Below are 21282 nucleotides of genomic sequence, written 5' to 3'. Positions count from 1 at the left end.
GAAGAGAAGAATGAAGGAACTTTGAATAGTGTGAATAGTGTAGAGGAAAAAGCAGTGGGAGGAGGTGAGGGACAGAAAGAGATAGACAGTATTACCCTATGTATATGCATGATTACATGAATGGTATAAATCTACATTGTATACAACCATAGAAATGAAAAGTTGTACCCCCAAAAAAATTTTAAAAAGAAAACAATATTTAAATGGATATATATTTGTATGTAGTTATTTTTCTTTTGAGATGGATATTTATAATTTGTTTTAGTTATAGTCTATGATTATATAACTGAATATATATGGAAATTTATGAGCAGAAATTTGGTTGCCATAAGGGTATATTCATAGATATATGAATGTATATAAACATATATAGGAATATATATATAAAATATATATGGATATTCAAACTATAAAATATCAAAGAGCAATCAGTGGAGGAAAGGGAACATGGGTGGGACGGAAAGGAAGAGAAAATTGCTGGGAATGACATTGGCCAAATTACATTGTTTGTTGTGTGCATGTACTAATATGTAAAAACAAATCCCATCATTATGTACAACTATAATGCACCAATAAAAATGTGGAGAGAAAAAAAATCATCTCCTGAAATCTTGGAGGAGTATGGAGAACGTCCAGGGCCATTTAGTGGTGGATAACCTGCCTATAGGTCCCAGCTTGTTCAGTGTTCCCTGCTTCCACCAAGAGGCCTTCCACTTCCTAGAACCAACAACCCTCTCTCTGCCTCCAGAGTGTGTGGAGCAAAGGTAAGTCACATAACACTCAAAAACCTTCCACAGTAACTTGTCTGTGAAGGGTAGCGAGGAATTCTCTGATTAGGGAACACTCCAGTAACAGATCTCTCACGGCAGTATTTCAGATCCCAGTGGACAGCTCTTCAGTGGATGCTCTACCCATGTAGTAACTCCTTTAAATTTCTTAGTGCCACAGATACTGATCTGGACATCCACCCTGAAAATGGAACTGTCAACTATGAAGGCACAAAGCAAGAAGTCAGGTAACTAGTCTGACCATCATATTCCTCAACTATGACATGAGGCCTTGGGTAAATTATGTTCCATCTCTGGACTTCAGTTTTTCTAAGTATGAAAAGGAGAGCAAACCAGAAGTTCTTTAAAAGCCTTTCCTACTCTCAGAGTTTCTAGATATATTACTCTGAGTTAATAAAGGAAAAACCAGTGTTGTACTGTTTTTCTTTTCTATAACAAAATGCTGAAGTTAGGTACTTTATAAAGAAAAGACGTTTATTTAGGTCATTGTTTTTGGAGGCTGAAAGTCCAATTTCAGGTCATACTGGTGAGGACCTTCATATATATACGAAGTGAGAGAAATTCAGGAGCCAAACTCACACTTCCTATAACAACCCACTCTCAAGGGAGCTACTGAGTTCACTGCTGACGGTGGTCCCCCAACAACCTAATCATCTTCCACTAGGGCCCATCTCCTAAAGCTTTCACTACCTCTCAGCATCACCACACTAGGGACCACATTTCCAGCACATGAAACTTTCAGGGACCCACTCCAACCATATCCAAACCCCAACAACCACTTCATGAAAAGGAGAACATCATCTTCCTGCCAACTCAGTTGTCTCAAATGATTGTTTTTAATCAAGTGATGAAGGGACTTCCTGTTTGTTGTTCTAAAATTGTTGCAGTTTTAGACAGAACACATAAAAGAGGGGAGCTCAGCCTCTGAAAGGAAAGATGCTTGAGCTCATTATGCTAAAGAAATCAGAGATTAAAGATAGTAACTGAGGACAATCCTGTAGAGGCTTCCCCTGGATTCTGGTGCTGTTGAAGCCTTGGTACTTAGTTTCTTTTATATCTGCCCCTCCCTTCCCAAATCTGGCCTCTAAATACCAACAGAGTGAATAGCTACCCACTTGTAGTCCTCTGGAACTCCAGGAAGATCCCTCCCCCAAGTCCTCGATTGCCTGCTGACCAGGTTGGGGATGCCCATGCACCTAACTTATGGCTATAATATTCCTCAAAATGACAGCCTTGAGGAGTGGCCCTCTGTGTGGGGACAGACCAATTATGTTAAAAGCTGAGGCACAGATTGGCTTCATCACAGCCCTGTCAGGTGAGGGAGCCCCCATTATCACCAACCCGCACTCTCAGAAGAAGAAGGCATGTGCCGTTCACCACAGGGTACGAGTGACCTTTTCTCCTCATTTTATGTTCCTAGGGATTCACCATACAAAAGAAAAAGTTGATCAGGCCCAGTTTATCCCTTAGGCGATATTTCTCATCAACCAAAATTGTACTTACCCCTCACTAACGTGAAACACTGGTGCCACCCTTACTTCTAGCAGCACACAGAGGCCCAGGCCAATTCCATTCTCACTCCTGTACAACCAGAGCACAATCAGCTCCAGGGAAACTCAAAGTGCCTTGTTTCCTCCCTCAACTGGGGATGGGGCAATTAACCTGAAACCATGGTATGCTGTCGTGGGACTCAGAGTTTGCATCGTTCAAATCGGAACTCCCACTTGCCACTCACATACACACCTTCCTCTATCAGTTCTTGAAAATATGATGTTAAATAAGTATGAAATAAAAGATTTCTACAATTTTTTCTAAATTTTCTGCCATCCTTCCACAAATAAGTTATCTTGAGACAGATCCCCACGTAGAGAGTAGTTTTCCTACTCTTCGGTGTTCTCCTGAAGGAAATGGGCTGCCTATGCTGCCCTTCAACTTTAAAGTTGAGGAAAGTGGGACCAAAATCACAAGTTAGACTGGGTACATCAGGGACAGCTGGTGGCACATTAACAGTGGTCTTTGTTGACATGTGAATGCAGAAACTGTCATAACACAGCAGAAACCCTTGGAGCATCTTTGTATCCACAGTGGACATCCAGGAGATGCTGAAAGACAAATATACAAGTTCACCAGGGGTATGTACCAACCACCAGAGAAAACTCAACAGCACTTAAACCCAGCAACCCAGTTACTCTAGTCTTACATATTCCTAGTCCTGGGTCCTTCCTATTCTAGTCAATGTTTTTTAACAGCCTGTAGATACCTGTAAGACACCTCACCACAGCTGAAGAGGCCACAGGGCTGGGACGGATGGTGCATTTATGCAGCTGCAAATCAGAGAGACTCTAGTAAGCAAGTGAGATCCTGTGCTTGAACTCAAAGTCTCAACCATCCATAAATAAGAAGAAAGAGTCTCAAATGATCAGAAGTTCCTATGAAAAAGTTCTATATTTTTAGGTCCCAACAAACTTATGGTAAACCATATTGTGGCATGACTACTAAAACTATTAATTCATTAGCTAAGAAACCTTCAGAGACTGTCCAAGGACTTTCTGTGGCTGCTGTAGCTATTGCCCATCAGTCACCTCCATGTCTCTGCTATTCTTCACCTCTCTTTCCCTGTATCCCTTCACCCCCATGTTTCTGTTGCCCATCCCTCTGTGATTCTATACCTCCTTGTTTCCACCTCCATCATACGCATGTCTCTTGTCCATCCCCTCTGTGTCTGTGGCTCATACCACCCTGCTGAGCTGCAGACATATCTCTATCTACTAGACCTCTTCATCTGAACATCCCACAGACCCCAAAAACCGAACCAACCAAGACCTATTTCCTCCCTCTGCCCTCACACCATACCTGCCAAACCTGCAGATCCAGTTTCCCAGGTCTTCAGGAGTCCCCAGCATTGACACAGCCCTCAGCTTAGACACCAGAGCCTTTACTAACCTCTCTCCCATTTTTCTTCCTTAAATTGCTAAAGCCACTTCCCAAAGAGTATCTTCTGCTCACTTCTGCAGGCCTAGTAAGCTAATGCTGGAAGCTGTGGCACCAGCTGCCAGAAGACAGGGGCTTTCCTGTATGGGTGCATGTGCCACAGACGAGTTCCTGGGAGAAGCCCTCAGGATGGATGGATGCATAAATGCATCTGTCTCTTGAAGGGGGAAAAAATGCCTTGAAGGAAAATGGGAGAGAAGGGACAAACACTCAGAAGAGGAGGAACAAACAAAAGTCTCTGAACTTTTCCGAGCCTGTGAATGCCAAGCAACCAGTGATATCCTAAGCCTTGCCAAATAATGAGCAGGTAGCAATAACAGCTTGCAGGACCATTACACTGAAAAATGGGAGGGAATTTTATGGACTGCTAATTAAAATCTTATCCCCTTTCAGAGCATCTGGCAATAGAAGCAGGGGCATTCATTACACGTACAGGACTCAAAATATATGGGCAATAAATGGATTTTTTATCTTTTGAGGAACATTCAAAGGACATGACACCCCAGGCTTGGAAAGATTCTCGTGATCTGAAGACATTGTAGCTGTGTTTAAATGCTGACATTCGGAATGCCTTCAAAGGGTTGCATTTGTGTGGGTTGTCATTTTGTGCTGCCATTTATTTATCTATCTCTCATAATGACTCAAAGACAAGAGTTACTTGAATTCTCATTACAGCTTTATCATACCAGCTATCTAGAGACATTTTTCTGTTAAGGTATTTTGTTTTGTTGTGGCTTTCCTGAAAAATCAGAGACAATTAGACAACAGCAGAATGGATCGAAAGGTGAAATACTTTCACAGAAACCACCAATATATTGTTAGTTAAGCTTTCATCTTATTTAATACAGAGTTCAGATTCCTGGTGGCCTTGCTTTAACAGTTGCTCTAACTGAAGGAAAATGGGTAGAAAAGAAGAGAGAAAAGAAAAGGGACGAAAATAACTGCCATAAAGGTACTGATATGTGGCCATTTCACAGATGAGAAAACTGAGGTTCAAAGAGTTCTTAAAAAATAGCCCAAAGTCATAGGGAAATTGAGTCATGAGGCCATGAAGCTTAGATTTATAGTATTTTCACGATGTGTGAGAGGGAGAAAAGAAGTGGCCTAACCCCCATGGATAGGAGGTGGGCTGTAGGGGCTGATTGAGGTAGAAGGTCATCCACAGGCAGTTGTGGGAAGTTGAAAAGCTTGTCTAACAGCAGAATAGTGTGGAGAACAAGACCAAAGTCTCTGCCCTCCTGCAGGTGGGACTGAGGCAATCCCAATACTAGAGAAAAAGCTTAGAACTTGAAAAAGAAAGGACTCTCCCCTGAGATGACAGCCACCATGGTTAGGGTCTGGAAGTCTCCCTGCCTCTGTGGCAGAAAACTAAAAGCTGAAAATTTTAGTTTAAAGTAGATCTATATTCACAGTCTTCAGGCATCTGGCAGAAGCAAATTTACCTTCTTTCTGAAGGTATTTTAAACACAAGTGCTGTAATTTGAGTGAGACCTATGTATTTAAGGTTTGGTTGCCGGCCTGTGACACCATTGGGAGGTGGTGGAATGTTTAGGAGGTGCAGTGTAGTGGGAGGAAGTTATTGGGGTGTGTCCCTGAAGAGAATATAAGGTCCCTAGCCCCTTTCCATTCTCTCTCTTTGGAGCTCTCTCTCAAACTCTCTCTCTCTCTCTCTCTCTCTCTCTCTCTCTCTCTCTCTATCTCTATCTCTATCTCTATCTCTATCTCTATCTCTATCTCTATCTATCTCCCTCCCTCCCTCCTTCCCAATCACCATGTGATGAGCAGTTCCATCCCACCATGCCCTCTCCACCATGATGTCTGGTCTCACCTCAGGCCCAAAGCAATGCAGTCAGCCAACCATGAACTGAAACTGTGAGCTGAAATGAATCTTTCCTCCTCCTCTAAGTTGTTTATCCCAGGTGTTTGTCACAGTGACAAAAAGCTAACAAACACATCAACAGAAACTGACTCTTAGTAATTGTAGAATATGCATCAATTTTAAGCACATTTGGGGATTTACAAGAACAAACCATACAAGGCCACAAAACAAGATTTATCAAGTTGAAAGGACTAAAATCATACATGGTCCAAACTGTGGAATTAAGCTAGAAATCTATAGTTTAAAAATAGCTACAAAATTCCTCAAAGATTCAGAAATTTAGCAATACATTTCTAAATAACACTAGGGTCAATTAATTTCTTCGGATTGCCAAATTTCCTGTCTAAGCATTTGTACTAATCTCAGTTCTCATGTGAGTTTTCATTTACTTACATCTCTGTCAGTACATTTTATTAACTACATAATTTTTGCTAACCAGATGGAATGGATTTGTTTCTCACAATTTTAATTTTCATTCCCCTGATTACTTACAAAGTCAACTTTCTGTCTACATGTTTCCTAGTTTTCTTTTCCAAAGCTGTTGGTTTAAAACATTGAACTGAATGGTCCATTTCTTCATTGGATTGTCAACCTTTTTCTTTTACCTTGACAAGTTTTTTTTTATACTTTCAGAATATATATATTGATCTCTTAAGTGAACTGAAAACCAAAACAACCCCATATGTTTGAAAATGTCAAAACATCTTCTAAATTATTCGTGGAAAAAGAAAATAATAAATAGGTCAAAGAAGATATAATCATGAATATGATAAGTCACTTGGAATTGAACAATAACAAAATACCACACAAGTCTCTCAGGGTACAGGCAAGTAACAGTTAAAGCAAGTACCACCAACTTTAGGGGTATAACTAGGCATCCAACTTAGAAGTTGAGAACAACTGAATGAAGTAAGGAAGAAAATGAAGATAAGAAAAGAGATTAATAAACTAGAAAAATATGACCTCAATCTAGACATTAAAATGAAACTAAGTTCCTCTGGGGAAAGGTTTTACATTCTTCTACCTTTTGTACTTCCCTATTATCCAGATTTAGTTTGAAAAATTATGGACTATTTTTTAAATTGTGTTAACATTGAATCATTAATTCCATGATCAATATATTTTCAATGAAACCAAAATGCAGATACTATAGATAAAGGTAAAGACTAGCATACAACCCACTTCCAACCCCAAACGTCCCCGGTAATCATTGCTATCAAACTGGTGTATACCTTTCCATAATATGAACTGTCCATTTCCAATTTAGTAGGACATTTTTTTCATTTCCCATGAATTTATATATTAATACTTGCACCTGTCAAATTTTCAGAAAGTGAATAAAATAATAATCCTAAAGGAGAGCAAGGGCCCACAGACCACAAAGATGTAGAGAAGCCAGAATGATGTCCATAAAACGTAATTTCTAATTTATGAGACTTGGGGGGTCCTAACATGACATCTCATGAACTCCTTATGTGATACACTGGCTCCCCAGGTGAACAAAGGGAAGATTTTGTGCCCTTGTTCAAGCTATGTTGTCTTCCTTCATTGGTGTCATGGAGGTCTCAAAGATTGGCAAATTCAATTTCATTTCAGCCTCCATTAAATTCCTCCCTGAAGCTCTACCTCGTCTAGCCAGAGAGTTCAAAATTGACCAGCACTTGCTCCCCACCTGTTCTGCATGGACTTTCCTAGGTTAACATTAAGGCACAGCCTCCATTCCAACAAGGTTTCTGTGACACAGTTTATTTCCTGGGAAAATGATGTGGGTCTTTGTGACACATTCCCAATGCTGGCATCTTGTGTCCCAGCCACATGGCCAGTTCTTGACTTTGGTGGTCAAAACCAGTGCTGAATCTCCATGAGATGGGAGCCCTGAAAAAGAACAAAGGGGTTTCTCTCAGAGACTTCATGGAGCCTCATGAGCACATCTCGCCTAGCCACTAACCCTACACACCCTATACATAATACCACAGCTATTATGATGCAGTAGGAAAACACACCAGGGGTCATGTTCAGGTCACTTTCATATTCTTTCAAATGCTTAACATGCCCCTTAGACATCTGAGCCTCAGTTCCTAATCTGCACAGGGTGTACAACTAGTCCTTTTCCTGCCTCTGAAAAATATTGGGAGGGTTAATGCTACTGCGTGGAGGCTGCTGCAAGGAAGACAGGTATCTTAAATCGACCTGTGTCTCAGCTTATCCTACCAGGTCCTAGGACTGCAAAATTAGCTAGAAAATCCAAAATGGGGGTAGGGGGGTGGGAAGGATGGAAGGGAAGTTTTTGTCATGATTGGGTTGACTTATTCCCACCCCAAGACCACCCAAAGATCACCAAAGCCTTGTATGCACATGGCCTCCACCAGCTGCGGCAGTTGTTGGACAGACCCGAGCCTGATCCCCAGGCCCCGCTCCGTAAGGTACAAGGCATCACTTGTGCTCTGAGCCTCATGCCCTGGAGGTGAGAACCTGTCAGAAAGCAGAGTTAACCCTCTGCAGGGACCTGCTAATTTCCACTCTTTCTCCCCAACCCCACTTAATCCCTTCTGCGACCTCGGGTTGTCACCATTGAGGCAGATGAGTCATCTTCTCCTCACCCTGCCAGTCCAAAGCAAGAAGATAGAGTGGTCTCCCCAGTGGAAGAAAGGAGTCCTGCATTGCGACTAAATGCATATCTCAGCCCAAGGGTTTAGCAGAGATACCAACTTCAGGCATCCCCTGCAGACTGGGGAAGGGACTGACTGGCAGTGATGCCTTCTCAGCCCCCTACCCTTGGTGTGTTTCTCATAGTACTCTATCAAGCACTGAGACTCAGATGCACCAGGAACATACCAAGCATCCACTGGGACATGGGGGTGACCTGAACTTGAATCTTGATGAATTTTCCTATCACATCATCACAGCTGTAGGTACCCTCCCTGTGTATAGGATTGGCCACTTGGCAGGATGTGACTTCACAGGACTCTGAAAAGTCTGAGAGAGACCCCTAGTAAGACCAGTGATGAAAATCAGGATTGGGTCCATTCCCCTGGTGTTGAAGATTAAACAACTAAGAAACACTGAGGCAAGAGAAAAAAGTTTTATTTAAGGATAGAATGGAGAGGGAGGCGGGGGAGAGGGAGAGAGGGAGAGAGAGAGAGACCTCCATAGAGGAGGGAGTTCAGAGCTCGTGCCCCAGGGAGTGGGGTTGTCTTCCCCCTTTTATAGACTTCAGATTTCCTTTCTTCTCATGCCCTCTCCTCCTCTTATCTTGCCTACACGACCAAAAGGTGGAGTGGCCAAGGGCAGGAAGAAAGTCATTCAGGGGCTTTTCATTAGCAACTTCTTACTGGGAGGAACAATTTCCTGGAGGCAGGTGACCTTGGCAACAGGTGAGGAGGGGAAAGTGCATTTTTATTTCCTTTTAATTCAACCCCCATCTTCCTGATCTAATCATTTATTACCTATACTGACTGTCCTTTGGCCCTGGTCTCACTAGAAGAGGCAAGGGACAGCTTCAACCCCCAAAGACTGCTATCTGGTATAGGCCATAGATGCTGTATTTCAAGGACAATCAAACTTTGACCCTTGTGTATGACAGTGCCAAACCAAGCACTCGATGAGGTCTGTGGGATTCATCCACATCATTAAGATAGGAGTGATGCTAGGTGGTTAGGTCGGGAACCCAGGTGCTCCCCTTCTCCTTCTCCTTAACCAAGTTCCAGATGGCCACAAGCTGGAAACCACAGAGACAACTCCAAAAAGTTGAAGTTGCCCAAGCACCTTGTAGTTCCAAGGGATTCAGCAGCAAACCGCAGCGGCAAGCTTTAATCACATAACACCAAGAGCCCCAACCAACAGTTTTAAAAATCAACCAGCTCCCCTTCTCTGCCCATAAAAGTGGGATGGTCAGCCCTAGCAGGCAGCACTCTTAACCTGCCCAGACACTGTGCCAGGAGTTCTGAGACTTTTCCTCACTTTATTTTTAGTAAAAGTTCTTGCTTGTTTGCTTACTCATTATTCATTCTTCGACTCTCTGGAGTGCAGGCATGATCCTGACTCCTTCGGGTAACATTATGAGCTTTTTCTGTCATGTTTGCCACTTTTTATGTGTGAAAACAAGGGCAGGGACAACTTAAGGAACTTGCTCAAGCAGCACCCAAAACAGTGGTCCCTGGGGTCCTAGAGTGGGTAAAAATAAAGTCCTAGGACCCAGAGTGAGGAAGAAAAATATCTTCAGATGTTTTATTGTTGGCTAATGTTATTCTCCACTCCCACTAGACTTAGCCTCTTATGTCCCACCATCTCTTAAATATTGCTGCACTGGGGACAAAGGCCCCCAACACATGAACCTCTGGGGGACACAAATAAACCATATCTAAACCATAGCACACCAGGCATGGTGAAACATGACTGTAATCCCAGTCACCCAGGAGGCTGAGGCAGGAGGATTACAAGATCAAATCCAGCCTCAGCAACTAGGTAAGATTGCCTCCAAATAAAAATAAAAAGGGCTGAGGATGTAGCTCAGGATGTACCCCTGGATTCAATTCTCAGTATTAAAAAAAGAAAGAAAGAAAACAGCACTCAATCTCACTAAGTAGACAAATAGAAATTTAAATAAGCAAAACAAGCTAATATTTTTCTTTCATAATACTGGCAAAAATATAATATTGGCAATGGCAAAAGGGTAAAGAACTAGACTTTACTAGTCACTGGAAACTGGGAAGAACTTTAAAAATCTTTTCAGTCTTTTTAGAGGGAATTGGTAATAGCTCTTAAAATTTTAAATACACACTCATTGTTTCTTAGACTGCTTACTGTGTGTGTACCCTTGGACAATTTCTTGACCATTCTGTACTTTGGGTTTGTTATCTATAAATCTAGGATGCTCAGAAAAGAAAAGGAGATACCCATTTAAGGCACTTAGCACTGCAGCAGGGCACAATAAGTACCTCTAAATGTTCATGGGGTGCTCTTCTGAAGAAAGAATCTCACAGCAAAGCTGCATGTACACAGATGCCCTCCAAAGCATTTCTTATAGTAGAAAATCCTGGAAACAACTTTAATCTTATCATCCCAGAGCTAGTTAAATAAATTGGGCATATCCTTACAATGCAATACCAGGCGCCATTAAAAAGAGTGGCCCTGACCTAAACCACACATAAAAAGATTTGAACAATTTATGACTAAGGGAAAAAAGGCACACTAAAAGAGAATATCATCTCACTTTTTTTTTTTTCTTACTTGAAGAGAAGAGCCAGGTGAGAATGAAGTTTGAAAGGTGCCTCATCAGAGAGAAGTAACCCCAAGAGGGGAGAATGGGGGAGGACAATGAAGAATTTTCACTATCTGTACTTCTACATTGTTTTGAGTGTTTACGAAAACACAACTTTCAACATTTTTTCCTGGAACAGAGATTGAACCCAGGGGCACTCTACCACTGAGCTACATCCCCAGGCTTTTTATTTTTTATTAGGAGATAGTGTAGTGGGTAGCTCACCCAGATCCGGATATAAAGTAAACTAAGGACACTGTAAAAATTAATGCCTGGGAAAGGGAGAGAGTTCTTCTCCCCCTTTGCCAGCTGTTTTTTCTGGGAACCTAATTAGCATCATTCACTCCTCCCTTTTGGATTGTAAAGGACTTTCCCTAGGATCTAACTACTTTCCTTTGAAGTGTAAACGCCACTGTGAAGGCTCAGGTCCCCAGGCTAGAGATTTAACCCAGGCCTTGTAAGAGGAGCCAGTCCCCCTTATGGCACTCTGTTTTTGTAAACACACCCCTTACACACAATCATATATCCTTTTTTTTTAAAAGCTTGTGAACAACTATGTATGGTTTTAGACTAGAAAATTTATGACACTTTAATAGCCTATAAATGTGAAAAACTGGTAAGGGGAGCTCAGAATTTGGAGTGCTGACCTCCTCTGGGTCTGCCAGAGTGCCTTTAGCCACTACTTGCTGGATTCCCATAACAATAGAAGCTCACTAAGTTCCCCAGGCTGACCTTACACTTGTGATCATCCTGCCTCAACCTCCCCAAATCACTGTGGTTACAGGCATGCACCATGGCACCCAGCTAACAATTTATATTTAAATAGAAATTTCACTGTGTAAATGGTGAAAAGTAAAATCTGGTGAGAATTTTCAGACTCCATCAGAAGAGGATACACTATATACACTTGGTCATTGAACAGATACCGATTGGTTGCTGTCTTAGTCCATTCAGGCTGCTAAATAAAAACAAAATATTATACACTGAATGGCTTATGAACAACAGAAATTTGTCACCATTGTGGAGGCTGCAAAGTCCAAGATCAAAGTAGATTTGATGTCTGGTTGTAACAGAAAAGTCGGTCCTTGTCCCCAGTGCCAATTCATGCCAATTTAATAATGAGAAAAAGGAAAAAGAAGTTTTATTGCTTTACTAGCAAAGGAGAAACGCATAGGACTCTAGTCCCTGAGTCAGTGATTCTGCCCATCAGGGGAAACGGGGGCTTTTAAAGAAGCAATTCAAAGACTATATCCCAAGTGTGCTCTGACGGGAGACCTAGGGTGCCCTAATGGTGTGTTAGTATTCACTTGTTAATTTGGGAGATATTCACTTCCTAGATCCTCTGGCAGAGATCTCCTTCTTGTGGAGCACTGATAACTCAAGGTAATCTTGTTTCCTGCCCTCAGGTTAGGGAGGGCGAGAGGAAGAAGAAGAAAAGAAAAACACTTCCTTTTAAAAATAAGCCTCAGCCCTATAGACAACTTTAGTTAGACACTATGTTCAATTCTCAGCACCACATAAAAATGAATAAATAAAAAATAAATAAATAAAAATAAAAATAAGCCTCAGAGCAACTGAGGGCTATATTCACAATGTGAACCATTGTTACATGGTGAGGGTCACTTTCTGGCTCATGCACAATGCCTTCTCACATGGTGGAAGGGACAAAGTGAAGCCAGAATTAAGGACAGGTAGTATAGAAATAGGGGATCAGGTCAAATCGAGGAAATGAAGCCATGATGCCATCTGCCTCTGGAAGTTGGAGACTGCCCCTGGGAGAATGGAATGTCAAGGATCTCTGGAGCCCATTGATTACCAAATTTACCTGCCTTTATCAAGGACTGCAAACAAGGAGCTGCTAATTAATGCCCCCTGGGCCCTTACCTGCTTGAATCACCTTGGCCCTCCCCCTGCCCATGGCTTTTCACTTAATGCAAAACCAGGCCTAGTCACAGTCACAGGCAGGAAGGAGAGATAAGGGGGAGAGAACTGGAGAACAAAAGAGACTCTAACCTATAAAAGATGTAGGGTGCGCTCACTTCTTGGGACTTTAGAACATCAACCATGGCCCCCTTCTCCCTCCTGGGAGAAGTCTGTATTATTACCTTTAAATAAAACCTGCACGCTTCTCTAGGGTTCAATCTTCAACATTAGAAGGAGCAGAACTCGTCACCGTTAAATGGCAGTATCAAAAGGAGCTCTCTGAGGTCTCATTGATATGGGCACTAATCACTTCCCAAAAGTCCCCATCACTTAATACCTTCACCTTAGGGATGAGGATGTCAGCGTATGAGTTTTGAGGCATTCAGACTGTAAGCTTATGACCCACAAATGACAAAGGCAGGAGACAGGAAGCAAACCTTGGATCAGCAAGCTTTCCTTTATTCTCCAGTGAAGTCCATAGATAAGGCACAGGAGGGTCTGTTTTCTGGGTATGGAACTGACTTCCAAGTTACAGGAGTCTGAGTTTTAGAGTTTCATTGGAGACTGCAGAGGTGCAGTTTGGAAAGTCAGGGGCTTTGTACAGGTTAAAAGTTTAACTTAGGAGAGTAGTTGTAAAAAGGTTGACACTCATTATTATCTGGGGAAATAGGAGTTCAGATCCTGAGGAATGAGTACTCAAATCTTATTTTACCTCTGGGATCCATTGTTTCCCAGAGTTTCAATATTTGCTGTGCCTCCCTTTAGGACTAATTTGCGATGGATTCAGGGCCCAGCATTCAGTATCTGCCCCTTTCCTTTAGGGCCCATTGTTATTGGGAAAGGGTGCACTGGGAGAGGTTTAATGTTTGGCCAATTTCCCCTCCCTCCTCCCGAGCCACCCTGTCCCTCCATTTTTCTTGGTGATCTGTCTTGTATGAATATTATTTTCCATAATCCTTCACAGACCATAGTAGACAATGACCTGTCAGCACTGAGGGAAGTATGGGGTCACTGGGGTGGGAGTAGTAACAGAGCTGCCCATAGATTCTTCAGATTTGGATCACATGATCACTCAGCTTATGACACACACAGACAAGGCCCAGAGACCACAAATGATCAGGGCCTGAGTGGAAGAGCAGGCAGATGATAGGAAGCAGAGAGGGAGCAAGGACAGAGGAGGGCATGCCAGACACAGGGTTTTTGCAAACTTGGAAGATGAGTCCTAAGATTGGCTCAAGGAGAAAGAGCACAGTTCTGACAGCTCTGCCACCTCCATGCTGCTTCCACAGTAGCTCCAGCTTCCCCTTAGAGAGGACACGGCCATGAGTTGAAAACCTGGACCAGCAGATGCCAGGTAATGAACAAGGAAAGGGGGAGCCACCAGGATGTGCTAGGGAATGCCAGAGACAACAGTGAACTGGATCTGTGGCCCAAATCCACCCAAGGAGGCACCTCCCACTGAAGCCAGAATAATAGGTGATGAAGTTGAATCGGGGAATTGAGGCCATCTCAGTCTGGGAAGTTGGAGACCACCCCTAAGAAATTGGACTATCAGTGTCTCCAGAGCCCTTTTGATCACCAAGGTTACCTGCCTGTACCACTCCTCCCAAAAGGCTGCAGGCAGGGAATTGCTAATTAATGCCCCCTGGGACCCTACCTGCCTGAATGACTCCATTTGGCCCTTCCCTCTGTCCATCTGCTTCTCACCTTTTTGCCATCTCACCTGCATCTCCTGGACCTAGTCATGTAGGCAGGAAGGAGAGAGATAAAGGGGGAGAGAGTAAGAGAACAAAGGAGAATCTTAATCTATAAAAGATGCAGGGTGCTCTCGCTTCTTGGGATTCCAGAACACCAACCAAGGCCCCCTTCTCCCTCCCAGAAGTCTATGTTATTACCTTTAAATAAAACCTACTTCATGTGCTTGCCTCATCATGCTTCTCTGGTGTTATACTTCAACATCTGAGGAAGCAGAACTTGTAACCGACAAATGGCAGTATCACCACTCTTGAGCCCTACTCAGTGGTTGCCATGAACAGAAATGGGCTCTTAAGTAAAACCGGACATTCAGAGTTTCATGTGCAACATCTAAATTTATAAATGTGGAAACTAAAAGTGTTTACACTCTATGCAAGAAAAACAAGCTGCTGAGAGGTGACATCTTCAACTTCAGGGGTCAGTATCCAATGATACTGTGTGAACTTGGAGTCATGTTATTGGAGCTGGGCCATAGACAGATGACTCTGGAGAAGAAGTTGGAGAAAAGATTAGACATAACAGGGTAAACTGGAGACAGGGTAAACATATTTATAATAAGCTTAAGTGGGGAACATATAGCCATGGTGCCCATTGGTGCATTACTATTAACTAAACTCCAGGCTTCATCTGGATTACAAGAGTTTTCCCCACTAGAGAGCATTTTCTGTCTGTTATGGTTTGGATATGAAATATGCCCCCAAAAGCTCCTGTGTTAATGCACGAATGTTCAGAGGTAAATGATTAGATTATAAGAGTGTGACCTAATCAGCTGATTATCCATTTGCTGGATTAAGACTTTGAATGGACTGACTGGGTGGCAACTGTAGGCAGGTGGGCACCACTGGAGGAGATGAATTTTCCTTATAAAAGGATAGAACTTCTGTTGCTACCACCTCTTCCCAGAGGTACAGTTTAATCATCTCTCCCCAACTTTGAATGTGGAGTGGACTTAGTGACTACCTCCAAAGAAGAAGGCAAAGAAAAGGGGAAAGAAATCCCACAGTGGAGAGAGCTGGCAGACGGCTCCAGCCAGGTGGTGGAGGTCAGTGTCATAGCAATGCCATGTGAATGTCAGGTACCCCAAGTGATGCAGTGACGAGAGCTCACAGCGCACAGCCCCAGCCTTTTATGAGCAAACCTCAGGCCGATTGAAATTGAAGGGCACACAGTAGAATGCCTGGCCTCCTCCCAACTATTAGAGTCATGAAAAGCAAAGGAAGAGAGACCAGCACAGGGCGCCAGGGATTCCCCCAAGCAGCCCAGCCCCCTCCGGTGGGAAGCGCCTCTCTAGGCTAGCTTCCCGGGGCAGACCCCCCAGTGAGAGCCTCTCAACGCAGAGCCAGCCACAAGTCCCCAAGCCAGCGGAGACATCCGATACACAAGTGGCTTCTGGGACCAGGGCTGGGCAGCCAGAGACCTCTCCAGGCAGCATTGTCCCCGTCCAGCTGCAGGCTTTTTCCACGGGGTGATCCAAGATGGCGGAGTAGAGGGTGACTGCATCTCCAGTTGCCCCAGAACCCAGGATTCAAGAAGGGGAGGCATTGAGAGTCTCGGACTAAAATAGAACCACGGGGTGAGTCTCCCCCACCCAGCGAAGCTCAGCGGGGTGGCAGGCCAGAATTCGAGTGGCTTATTAGAGTAGGACAGGGCAGATAGCGTCTCCCCCAGGCAGCTCTGTGCAGTCTGGGGGTGGGCTCCGCCCACAGGGACAGATCCTCCAGCCTCTCGGAACAGGCACCCCAGTGAGAGCCCTTCTGCACAGAAGCAGCGCAGCCAGCTCCGGCCAGCTCCGGCCGGCCCCGCTGCCAGCTCCAGCCCACCCGCAGTTTGCTTCAGTGACCAGCACAGGGTGCCAGGGACTGCCCCAAGCAGCCCAGCCCCCCTCCAGTGGGAAGCGCCTCTCTAGGCTAGCTTCTCGGGGCAAATCGCCCAGTGAGAGCCTGTCTACAAAGAGCCAGCCACAAGTCCCCAAGCCAGAGGAGACCTCCAACCTACCACCAACCTCTGGAACCAGGGTTGTGCAACAAGAGACCTCTCCAGGTCTCTCTCCCTGGAACCAGTAGCGGGCTAGGGGCAGCGTTCTTCGGAAGCACTGCATTATCAAATTAATCCAAGACTTCTGGCTACTGAAGGCTGGTAGGTGATACACTGGAAATCTACAGGGTCATTATAAGCCAATAGAGGAAATCTACAATATCACAGAGTCCCATTGACATCTGACCAATATGAGAAAACAAGGGAAGAAAATGTCCGAAACAAACCTAGATACTATATCAATAAGACAGGACAGCAGAAGAAATGTCCGAAAGGGAGTTCAGAATGTACATAATTAAAACAATCAGGGAAGCAAACGAGGAGATGAAAGAACAAATGCAGGCATTAAATGAACGCACTAATCAACAGTTAAAAGAGCAAATAATGGAAGCAAAGAGCATTTCAATAAAGAGATACTGAAAAAAAAAACCAAACGGAAATCCTTGAAATGAAGGAAACAATAAACCAAGTTAAAAACGCCATAGAAAGCATAAACAATAGGATAGATCACCTGGAAGACAGAACCTCTGATATTGAAGACAAAATATTTAATCTTGAAAACAAGGTTGACCAAACAGAGAAGATGGTAAGAAATCATGAACAGAATCTACAAGAATTATGGAATATCATGAAGAGGCCAAATTTAAGAAAAATTGGGATTGAGGAAGGTTTAGAGAAACAAACCAAAGGAATGAAAAAACTATTTAATGAAATAATATCAGAAAATTTTGCAAATCTCAAGAATGAAATGGAAAACCAAGTACAAGAGGCTTATAGGACTCCAAATATGCAAAATTACAACAGACCTACACCAAGGCACATTATTATGAAAATACCTAACATTCCAAATAAAGACAGAATTTTAAAGGCCGCGAGAGAAAAGAATCAGATTACATTCAGGGGGAAACAAATAAGAATATCAGCAGATTTTTTAGTCCAGACCCTAAAAGCTAGAAGGGCCTGGAACAACATTTACCAAGCCCTGAAAGAAAATGGATGCCAACAAAGAATTTTATACCCAGCAAAACTTACTTTCAGATTTGACAATGAGATAAAATCCTTCCACGATAAACAAAAGCTAAAGAAATTTACTAAAAGAAAGCCAGCATTACAGAACATTCTCAGCAAAATATTCCATGAGGAAGAGATGAAAAACAACAATGTAAATCAGTAACGGGAGGAACTAGCCTAAAGGAATAGCCAAATAAAGGAGAAACCAAACCATGTCAAAAAACAAAAATGAGGCCAATGACTAGGAATACAAATCATATCACAATAATAACTGTGAATGTTAATGGCCTGAACTCATCAATCAAAAGACATAGTCTGGCAGATTGGATTAAAAAGAAAAATCCAACAATATGCTGCCTGCAAGAGACCCAATTCATAGAAAGAGATACCCATAGACTAAAGGTGAAAGGATGGGGAAAAACATACCATGCACACGGACACAGCAAAAAAGCTGGAGTATCCATTCTCATTTCAGATAATGTGGACTTTAAGCCAAAACTAGTCAGAAGGGATAAAGAAGGACATTACATACTGCTTAAGGGAAGCAGAAATCAGCAAGACATAACAATCATAAATATCTATGCCCCGAATGTTGGTTCATCCATGTACGTCAAACAAATCCTTCTCAATTCCAGAAATCAAATAGACCACAACACAATAATACTAGGTGATTTTAACACACCTCTCTCACCGCTGGATAGATCATCCAAACAAAAATTGAATAAAGAAACCATAGATCTCAACAACACAATCAACAATTTAGACTTAACCGACTTATATAGAATATACCATCCAACAAAGAACAAATACACTTTCTTCTCAGCAGCACATGGATCCTTCTCTAAAATAGACCATGTTTTATGCCACGGAGCTACTGTTAGCAAATACAAGAAGATAGAGATACTACCTTGCACTCTATCAGATCATAATGGATTGAAATTAGAAATAAATGACAGAATAAAAAACAGAAACTTCTCCAATACTTGGAGATTAAATAATACACTATTATACAATGAATGGATAACAGAAGACATCAGGAGGGAAATTAAAAAGTTCTTAGAAGTAAATGAGAACAAAGACACATCATATCAAAATCTCTGGGAAAATATGAAAGCAGTACTGAGAGGAAGATTTATTTCATGGGGCGCATTCAACAAAAGAAGTAGAAATCAACAAATAAACAACTTAACAGTACAGCTCAAAGCCCTAGAAAAAGAAGAGCAGACCAAAACCAAAAGTAGTAGAAGACAGGAAATAGTTAAAATCAGAGCTGAAATCAACGCAATTGAAACAAAAGAAACAATCAGAAAAATTAACAAAATAAATAGTTGGTTCTTTGAAAAAATAAACAAAATTGATAAACCCTTAGGCACGCTAACAAAGAGAAAGAGGGAGAAAACTCAAATTACTAAAATTCGGAATGAACAAGGAAATATCACAACAGACACGAGTGAAATACAAAACATAATTAGAAGCTATTTTGAAAATCTATACTCCAACAAAACAGAAAACCTCGAAGACATCAACAAGTTTCTAGAGACATATGAATTACCGAAACTGAACGAGGAAGACATACACAACTTAAATAAATCAATTTCAAGCAATGAAATAGAAGAGGTCATCAAAAGCCTACCAACAAAGAAAAGTCCAGGGCCAGATGGGTTCTCAGCCGAGTTCTACAAGACCTTTAAAGAAGAGTTCATTCCAATACTTCTCAAAGTATTCCATAAAATAGAAGAGGAGGGAACCCTCCCAAACTCATTCTATGAAGCCAATATCACCCTGATACCTAAACCAGACAGAGATACATCGAGGAAAGAAAATTTCAGACCAATATCCTTAATGAACATCAACCCAAAAATTCTCAACAAAATTTTAGCAAATCGCATACAAAAATATATTAAAAAGATAGTGCACCATGATCAAGTGGGTTTCATCCCAGGGATGCAAGGTTGGTTCAACATCCGGAAATCAATAAATGTCATTCACCATATCAACAGACTAAAAGTTAAGAATCACATGATTATTTCAATAGATGCAGAAAAAGCATTCGATAAAATACAGCATCCCTTCATGCTCAAAATACTAGAAAAAATTGGGGTAGTGGGATCATTTCTTAACATTGTGAAGGCCATCTATGCTAAGCCCATGGCCAATATCATTCTAAATGGTGAAAAACTGAAAGCATTCCCCCTAAAAACTGGAACAAGGCAGGGATGCCCTCTTTCACCACTTCTATTCAACCTTGTTTTTGAGACTCTAGCCAGAGCAATTAGACAAACCAAAGAAATTAAAGGGATACGAATTGGAAAAGAGGAACTCAAACTATCCCTGTTCGCTGATGACATGATTATATATTCAGAGGAACCTGGAAATTCCACCAGAAAACTCTTAGAACTCATAAGTGAATTTAGGAAACTAGCAGGTTACAAGATCAATGCTCATAAATCCAATGCATTTTTATACATAAGTGATGAATCTTCAGAAAGAGAAATTAGGAAAACTACCCCATTCACAATAGCATCAAAAAAAAAATAAAATACTTGGGAATCAATCTCACAAAAGAGGTGAAGGACCTCTACAATGAGAACTACAGAACACTAAAGAAAGAAATTAAAGAAAACCTTAGAAGATGGAAAGATCTCCCATGTTCATGGATAGGAAGAATTAATATTGTCAAAATGGCCATACTACCAAAAGTGCTATATAGATTCAATACAATTCCAATTAAAATTCCAATGATGTACCTTACAGAAATAGAGCAAACAATTATGAAATTCACCTGGAAGAATAAGAAACCCAAAATAGCTAAAGCAATCCTCAGTAGAAAGAGCGAAGCAGGGGGTATCGCAATACCAGATCTTCAACTCTATTACAAAGCAATAGTAACAAAAACGGCATGGTGTTGGTACCAAAATAGACAGGTAGATCAATGGTACAGAATAGAGGACACGGACACAAACCCAAATAAATACAATTTTCTCATACTAGACAAAGGGGCCAAAAATATGCAATGGAGAAAAGATAGCCTCTTCAACAAATGGTGCTGGGAAAACTGGAAAACCATATGCAACAGAATGAAATTAAACCCCTATCTCTCACCCTGCACAAAACTCAACTCACAATGGATCAAGGACCTCGGAATCAGACCAGAGACCCTGCATCTTATAGAAGAAAAAGTAGGCCCAAACCTTCAACTTGTTGGCTTAGGAGCAGACTTCCTTAACAGGACTCCCATAGCACAAGAAATAAAAGCAAGAATCAACAAGTGGGATAGATTCAAACTAAAAAGCTTTCTCTCAGCAAAGGAAACTATCAGTAATGTGAAGAGAGAGCCTACAGAGTGGGAGAATATCTTTGCCTCTCATACTTCAGATAGAGCACTAATATCCCGAATCTATAAAGAACTCAAAAAACTCTACACCAAGAATACAAATAATCCAATCAACAAATGGGCTAAGGAAATGAACAGATACTTCACCGAAGATGTACAAGCAATCAACAGATATATGAAAAAATGTTCAACATCTCTAGTAATAAGAGAAATGCAAATCAAAACTACCCTAAGATTTCTACTCACTCCAATTAGAATGGAGATTATCAAGAACATAAGCAACAATAGGTGTTGGCGAGGATGTGGG

The 21282-nt window shown here is 41.9% G+C and overlaps 1 protein-coding gene across 9 annotated transcripts in view; it reads right to left on the bottom strand.

Moving 5' to 3' along the window:
- The window catches only part of LOC306651254 (adipocyte plasma membrane-associated protein-like), a 191115-nt gene that overhangs the window by 55845 nt on the left and 113988 nt on the right, over nucleotides 1-21282 (bottom strand). The window contains exon 8 of one of the 9 annotated variants that reach the window (XM_079123786.1): nucleotides 7389-7533. The exons of the other annotated variants lie outside the window; for them this stretch is intronic. Coding sequence (XP_078979912.1) covers nucleotides 7404-7533 — 130 coding nt within the window. The 3' untranslated portion in view covers nucleotides 7389-7403. Of the gene's footprint in view, nucleotides 1-7388; nucleotides 7534-21282 lie in introns of those variants that run through there. 9 annotated transcript variants of the gene reach the window in all.

The sequence above is a fragment of the Sciurus vulgaris genome, assembly GCF_902686455.1.
Source record: "Sciurus vulgaris genome assembly, chromosome: 2".
NCBI classification, from domain to species: domain Eukaryota; kingdom Metazoa; phylum Chordata; class Mammalia; order Rodentia; family Sciuridae; genus Sciurus; species Sciurus vulgaris.
Note: the sequence above shows the minus strand (reverse complement) of the source record. Positions and strands in the feature narration are given on the sequence as shown.